The sequence below is a fragment of the Octopus bimaculoides genome, chromosome 30 (genome assembly GCF_046866305.1).
Source record: "Octopus bimaculoides isolate indiv1 chromosome 30, ASM4686630v1, whole genome shotgun sequence".
NCBI lineage: Eukaryota > Metazoa > Mollusca > Cephalopoda > Octopoda > Octopodidae > Octopus > Octopus bimaculoides.
Genome location: NC_142957.1, coordinates 13,696,029 through 13,704,485, shown reverse-complemented (window position 1 = coordinate 13,704,485; position 8,457 = coordinate 13,696,029). Strand labels below are relative to the sequence as shown.

The 8,457-nt window shown below is 41.6% G+C and overlaps 1 protein-coding gene across 3 annotated transcripts in view; it reads right to left on the bottom strand.

The window, feature by feature from the left end:
* Positions 1 to 8,457, bottom strand: part of LOC106877142 (ubiquitin carboxyl-terminal hydrolase CYLD) — a 31,533-nt gene extending 23,076 nt beyond the window's left edge. For 2 of the 3 annotated variants that reach the window (XM_089345957.1, XM_089345959.1), the window contains exons 1-2: positions 8,322 to 8,457; positions 1 to 431 (exon numbers count right to left, since the gene is read on the bottom strand). In XM_089345957.1, the coding sequence (XP_089202083.1) occupies positions 1 to 426 (426 nt within the window). In that variant the 5' untranslated portion in view covers positions 427 to 431; positions 8,322 to 8,457. Of the gene's footprint in view, positions 432 to 8,276 lie in introns of all 3 variants that reach the window. The other variant, XM_089345958.1, reaches the window with a different exon arrangement.

The following is an 8,457-nucleotide window of genomic DNA, read 5'->3' as shown; positions in this document are numbered from 1 at the left end:
ATTTAATTCAACCCCAAACAAAGTGCCTGGTTGATCTTCTGTGCGCCCTTTAAACCGCAACTTTCCATTCACTTCATGCTTCATCAGATACAGGGTCACCGTGTCCCCTATTTTTAATGACTTGCCTTCATCGAGCCAATTCCGAAACACTTTAAGACGCTCAGAACAAGCAGCGATTGGTAGAAGTAAATGGAACTCATCCTGACTCAATAGTTTCACATTGTTGGCTTCACACTGCAATTCAATTGGATTTTCTGGGTTCAAATTATACAGAAGGTAAGTATCATCATTCATCTGGTCATCGCCGGTTAATAATTCGCCAGCGAGGACGTCGATCTTCTGAGAAAGATGAGGTAGTGTTGTTTTCTGGTTACCAATTGTCTGCTGTAGAAGTATGAAATGTTTCAATCCGCCCGAAAAACTCATGGTTCCTGCAAAGATAAATACGGAAGTAACGACAACCATCACGACTGCAAGAGAGAAGCTTTGTATGGTCACGTGATGCATGTGAACGAGGACAGCTGTGTCAAGAGGTGCCGATCACAAATTGTAGAGGGAACCTGTGGAGAAAGTAGACCCAGGAAGACATGGGACGAGGTGGTGAAGAATGATCTTCAGATGTTGGGTTTCACAGAAGCGATGACAAATGATCGAGACCTTTGGCGATCCGCTGTGCTTGAGAAGAAATTGTCAGGCCAAATGAGTTTGTAGCCGTGGACAGTGACATGCAAAAGGCACCTGTGATGGTGACGTGTAAAAACGGCACCTGTGATGGTGACGTGTAAAAAAGGCACCGCTGATGGTGACGTGTAAAAAAGGCACCACTGATGGTGACATGTAAAAAAGGTACCACTGATGGTGACATGTAAAAAAGGTACCACTGATGGTGACATGTAAAAAAGGTACCACTGATGGCGACATGTAAAAAAGGTACCGCTGATGGTGACATGTAAAAAAGGTACCGCTGATGGTGACATGTAAAAAAGGTACCACTGATGGTGACATGTAAAAAAGGTACCACTGATGGTGACATGTAAAAAAGGTACCACTGATGGCGACATGTAAAAAAGGTACCACTGATGGTGACATGTAAAAAAGGTACCACTGATGGCGACATGTAAAAAAGGCACCGCTGATGGTGACATGTAAAAAAGGTACCACTGATGGTGACGTGTAAAAAAGGTACCACTGATGGCGACATGTAAAAAAGGTACCTATACCTATGCTGGTATCATGCTTTCTATATATATATATAGATAGATAGATATAGATATATATATATAAAGCACAATTTATTCACAATCAGGAGTTTGTAAACCAAGGTACTACTGTATTAAATGAATATGAGAAAGACAGGAGATATGTGTGTGTGTGTGTGTGTGTGTGTGTGTGTGTGTGTGTGTGTGCAACCCATCACCACTTGACTACCAGTGTTGGTGTGTTTACATCCATGGTAACTTAGCGGTTCGGCAAAAGAGACCAATAGAATAAGTACTGCGCTAATGAAGAATAAGTCCGGGGGGGGGGGTCGATTTCTTCGGCCCAAACACTTTAAGGTGGTGCTCCAGCATGGCCGCAGTCCAACGACTGAAACATGCAAAAGATAAGAGACATATGTCACAGTGATGCATAAGATGTCACTTGCTTATCATTAGATACACCTTGCTATACACCTTTAATTAAATTTCAAGGACAAGAAACAAAGCCACACAACATGTTCTTCCATTCTTCTCAAGTTACCAAGCCTTCTGACATTTTTTTGTTTTTCACTCCGGTTATCATCTCAAACATAATAACACCACAAGATTACATTGATGTTACGTTTTCCTAGCAGAGTTGTTTGTGCAAGAAACAGGAAATCTAATTGTATGAAACGAGAGAGAGAGAGTGAGAGACATTAGAGTACCGACCGTTACTGAAGTACAATGGAGCTTAAGTGTGGGCGTTGATGGAAAAATATCTTTTAGCAAAAACAATATGAAATGTTATGTTGTATGCGTGAGTGTGCAATGGATTTGTGTTGTATATACAGGTGCAGTGAAACGAGATGAAATTGTACATAAATACATGTGTGTGTGTGTGTGTGCAAGTCTATACATATATGTATGCATACATATACAGACATACACAATATATATATATATACATATATATATAATTAGTTAAAAAAAAACATAATAAATGCAGGAACAAATGGGAAACAGACACAGATGGTCACTAACTCCTCATCAATTATCAGCCAGTGGATCAATATATATATATATATCATCATCATCATCATCATTGTTTAACGTCCGCTTTCCATGCTAGCATGGGTTGGACGATTTGACTGAGGACTGGTGAAACCGGATGGCTACACCAGGCTCCAATCTAATTTGGCAGAGTTTCTACAGCTGGATGCCCTTCCTAACGCCAACCACTCAGAGAGTGTAGTGGGTGCTTTTACGTGTCACCCGCACGAAAACGGCCACGCTCGAAATGGTGTCTTTTATGTGCCACCCGCACAAGACCCAGTCCAGGGGCACTGGCAACAATCTCGCTCGCAAACCCTACAAAGGCCAGTCAGGCGGTACTGGCAACGGTCACGCTCAAGATGGTACATCTTATGTGCCACCCGCACAAGAGCCAGTCCAGGGGCACTGGCAACGCTCTCACTTGGCTTGCCGGGTCTTCTCACGCACAGCACATTTCCAAAGGTCTCGGTCAGTAGTCATTGCCTCGGTGAGGCCCAATGTTCGAAGGTCTTGCCTCACCACCTCAGCCCAGGTCTTCCTGGGCCTACCTCTTCCACGGGTTCCCTCAACTGTTTCTTCCACAGGTTCCCTCAACTATATATATATATATATAGGTGCAGGAGTGGCTGTGTGCTTCCCAACCACATGGTTCTGGGTTCAGTCCCACTGCGTAGTACCTTGGGCAAGTGTCTTCTACTATAGCCTCGGGAGTGGATTTGGTAGATGGAAACTGAAAGAAGTCCGTTGTATATATGACGGGCTTCTTTCAGTTTCCATCTACCAAATCCATTTACGGGGTTTGGTCAGCCCAAGGCTACAGTAGAAGACACTTGCCGAAAGTGCCATGTAGTGAGACTGAACCTGGAACCATGTGGTTGGGAAGCAAGATTGTAAAAGTACTTGGACTATCAGCCTAACATGGCACAGACCAAAATTATTTCTAACTTGGTACTAAGTGGCATAAACTACATGTAAAATAAGAGATTGAATAATAACAATTACATTTATGGATTTGTTCTGCAAGATTCCTAATGCGAAATCGTGTTGAAACAGATATTGTTATATTTCGGGATCGTCCTTATTTTTATTTTTTAAAATTTTTTCCCTGAGTAAAATATGTGTTATACACTAGTTCCTCACTTCGGATTTATTCCTGTTTTTATATTAGTGTCCATGAACTAAACAGGACAGGGGGGGGGGGGAGACACGTGTCATAGTGAGTCGGTGATGAGGTCACAGGATATGATGAAAGATTTCAGACAAAAGACACTAAGACATGTGCAATAATAAAGCTGAAATGAAGAACAAGTATTTAGGGTGTGTGTTTATGTGGCAAAACCCCCCCGCCCAAAATACACACACACACAGATATATATATATATATATATATATATATATATATAAATGATGGATTTTTCCCGTATGAGGTTTTTTCACACTAACTACTTGATAAATTCTTACAAAGACTTTATCCTATTATTGAATTATATATATAGATATATGTAAATATATATATATATATATATATATATATACAAACACATAAATACAATGGACTTCTTTCAGTTTCCGTCTACCACATCCACTCACAAGGCTTTGGTCGGCTGTAGTAGAGGACACCTGCCCAAGGTGCCACGCAGTGGGACTGAACCTGGAACCATATGATTGGGAAGCAAACTTCTTACCACACAGCTACACCTGCACCTGTGTATATGTATGTATGTATATATATATGTATGTGTGTGTGTATATATATATATATATATGGATGTATGTGAAGGCGCATGGCTTAGTGGTTAGGTCATTCGGCTCATGATTGTAAGGCCGTGAGTTCAATTCCAGGTGACGCGTTGTGTCCTTGAGCAAGACACTTTATTTCATGTCGCTCCAGTCCACTCCAGTGGCAAAATTGAGTTGTACCTGTATTTCAAAGGGGTCAGCCTTGTCACACTCTGTGTCTTGGTGAATCTCCCTGAGAACTACGTTAAGGGTGCACGTGTTGGTGGAATACTCAGCCACATGCATGTTAATCTCACGAGCAAGCCGTTCTGTTGATTGTATCAGATGGGACCCTCGTCGTCATAACCGACAGAGTGCTCCTATATATATATATATATATATATATATATATATATATATATACACACATATATATATGTATGTATGTATGTGTGTGTATGTGTATATATATGTAAACACACACACACTCACATACATGTATATTTTTTCATTTGTTTACAAAGGCTTAACATTATATAGAACTTTATAAGCATATTTGTTTTGTGACTATATTACTAGATATTACTCTTGTATATATATATATATATATATATAAAATATCTGGCAGTGTTGGCTACAGCCTAGTCACCCGTATTACGAACCAGGTGATACACGAAGGAGTCATACCCAATGACTGGTGTAGCAGCATCATAGTCAACTGCTACAAAGGTAAAGGTGACGCTTTAGATGCAAATAATTACAGAGGCATCAAGCTGTTAGATCAGGTTATGAAAGTTACAGAGAGGGTCATAGCCCAACTAATTAGGGAGCGAATCAATTTAGATGAGATGCAGTTTGGGTTCGTGCCAGGTAAAAGCACTACTGATGCCTTATTTCTAGTGAGACAGTTGCAGGAGAAATACCTAGCTAAGGATAAACCTCTGTACCTGGCTTTCGTTGACATGGAGAAAGCCTTTGACAGGGTCCCCCGATCCCTTATCTGGTGGTCAATGAGGAAACTTGGGATAGAAGAATGGTTAGTGAGAGCTGTGCGAGCCATGTACAGAGATGCTGCCAGTAAGGTGAGGGTTGGAAATGAGTACAGCAATGAATTCCGGGTAGAGGTAGGGGTCCACCAAGGTTCCGTCCTCAGCCCCCTCTTATTTATCATAGTCCTCCAGGCAATCACAGAGGAGTTCAAGACAGGTTGCCCCTGGGAGCTCCTCTATGCTGATGACCTTGCCCTAATTGCGGAGTCACTATCAGAACTAGAGGAGAAGTTTCAGGTGTGGAAGCAAGGTCTAGAATTGAAGGGCCTTAGAGTCAACCTAGCTAAAACCAAAATCCTAATAAGTAGGAAGGTAGATAAAACACAAACCCCTTCAGGTAGATGGCCCTGCTCAGTATGTAGAAAAGGAGTAGGTAGTAACTCTATAAGATGTACCCGGTGCAAGCTATGGACACATAAGAGGTGCAGCAACATCAAAGGCAGGTTAACTAGCAAGTTAGTTTTTGTTTGTGGCAGATGTTCAGGTGCAATAAAGACTGTAAACAAACAGGAAACAACTTCTATCTCATTCCGGGGTGAAAAACTACAGGTAGTCGATAGCTTCCGCTATCTGGGCGACCAAGTTAGTAGTGGGGGTGGGTGCGCTGAAAGTGTAGCTGCTAGAATAAGAATAGCCTGGGCAAAGTTTAGAGAGCTCTTACCCCTGCTGGCGACAAAGGGACTCTCACTCAGAGTAAAAGGCAGACTGTATGACGCATGCGTACGAACAACCATGCTACATGGCAGTGAAACATGGGCTGTAACTGCTGAGGACATACGTAAGCTCGCAAGGAATGAAGCCAGTATGCTCCGTTGGATGTGTAATGTCAATGTGAATACCCGTCAGAGTGTAAGTATCTTGAGAGAAAAGCTGAACATTAGAAGCATCAGTTGTGGCGTGCAAGAGAGACGATTGCGCTGGTATGGACATGTGGTGAGAATAGATGAGGATAGTTGCGTGAAAAAGTGCCACACCCTAACAGTTGAGGGAACCCGTGGAAGAGGTAGGCCCAGGAAGACCTGGGCTGAGGTGGTGAGGCAAGACCTTCGTACATTGGGCCTCACCGAGGCGATGACTACTGACCGAGACCTTTGGAAATGTGCTGTGCGTGAGAAGACCCGGCAAGCCAAGTAAGATCGTTGCCAGTGCCCCTGAACTGGTTCTTGTGCGGGTGGCACATGAGATGCACCATTTTGAGCGTGGCCGTTGCCAGTACCGCCTGACTGGCTCCCGTAGGATTTTCGAGCGAGATCGTTGCCAGTGCCCCTGGACTGGTTCTTGTGCGGGTGGCACATAAAAGACACCATTTCGAGCGTGGCCGTTTTCGTGCGGGTGACACGAAAAAGCACCCACTACACTCTCTGAGTGGTTGGCGTTAGGAAGGGCATCCAGCTGTAGAAACTCTGCCAAATCAGACTGGAGCCTGGTGTTGCCATCCGGTTTCACCAGTCCTCAGTCAAATCGTCCAACCCATGCTAGCATGGAAAGCGGACGTTAAACGATGATGATGATGATGATGATGATACTGATATATAATTATATATTAATATATATTAGTAAGTTTATGTCCTGAGTTCAGATGCTGCTGAGGTCAACTTTGCATTTCATCCATTCAGGGTCAATAACATAATCATCAGTCTTTATAAAAAGACAGCGTCTTAACAGCTGTTTCTAGAATAGCCAAGCCTGTGGATCATGATACTGAGTAAGGATTCCATAAGCTGAGTATACCACAGTTCTATATTTAAGAGATGAGGAATTATGTACATTATTTACATTATTCACATTTGACAGATATTTGTCCTCATCTTGTTTGTTGGTAACACAATGTTTCGGCTGATATATCCTCGAGGCTATAGTAGAAGACACTTGCCCAAGGTGTCACACAGTGGAACTGAAGCTGGAACCATGTGGTAGGGAAGCAAACTTCTTACCACACAGCCATATTGATGTTTTATTTTTTTCATGCTGACTTTTAATTTGTGATTTGTTTATTTCAGAAGAATGTTACAGAGGTTTAACGTTTGTTAATTTTTAACCAATCAGAAAACAGGATTTGTATGTAATAGCTGTCATAAAATGAAAGTAAACATCAGAAGACCAAATTTTAAACAACAGGCTTCTTTCAGTTTCTGTCTACCAAATCCACTCACAAGGCTTTGGTCAGCCCAAGGCTAGAGTTGAAGACACTTGCCCAAGGTGCCACACAGTGGGACTGAACCTGGAACCATGTGGTTGGGAAGCAGACTTATTACCACACAGCCATGTACACACATTTTATTTTTACTGGCCAGGGGATGGTGGCGAACCCTGCTGTACTTTTTCACCACAACTTCCTCTCACTCTTTCTTCCTGTTTCTGTTGTGCCTGTAATTCAAAGGGTCAGCCTTGTCACACTCTGTGTCACGCTGAATATCCCCCCCCCCCACACCGAGAACTACGTTAAGGGTACACGTGTCTGTGGAGTGCTCAGCCACTTGCACGTTAATTTCACGAGCAGGCTGTTCCGTTGATCGGATCAAGTGGAACCCTCGACGTCGTAAGCGACGGAGTGTCAACATAACATTTGACATATATACACCAACAGATCTTGCCTTTCATATCTAAAAGACAGATCTGTGGAAACTGGTCAAGCTTAAGTGTTTTCTTTCGTAGTTTAAATAAAAAAAACGGCTCCCAAGTAACTTCCTGTTTCTTTTTCTGGATTGTTCATTAAAAAGATTCGCTCGTTTCCTCAGGAGCTGTGGACAATTTGTTTTGTATATCTGATATGTAGTGCAAGACAATCCTGTTTGAGCTGTTGACACAGTTGTTCCCTTAAATTGTTGAGACTGTACGTGTATATGTGCGTGTGTGTATATATATGTACACATCCTCACATATACATAATATAAGGGTGTGTGAATATATATATATATATATATATATATATATATATATATGTACACACACATAAGAGAGAAAGATAGAGAGATGTAATATATATGTGTATACACACATACACACGTGTGTACATTTACACACATAATCCGTATATCATATCCATATATTACATAAAAGTACAATCGCACACATATACATATGAATTACACCTACACACACACACACACATATATATATATATATATATATATATATATATATATATATATATAGCGAGACAGAGAGACACATACACACGCACATTCCCACATACAAATGAGCGGGCGTATGGAAGCAGACGATGGTTACACATGGCAAAGGAGAATCAACAGAAATATCACAATCTACATACGGTATTCGTTTCCAAGTTTCACACAAGACAATATTATATACCTACTGGTATTAACAAGGACCACAATTACAGCAATGACTCATTCCTGTTCACATTATCTTCCAACCTTTGACAAAAGCATTTTGGAAATTCCAAATAGTAAGGCGCATGCGCAAAAAGCGGTGAATAATAACCCATGAAT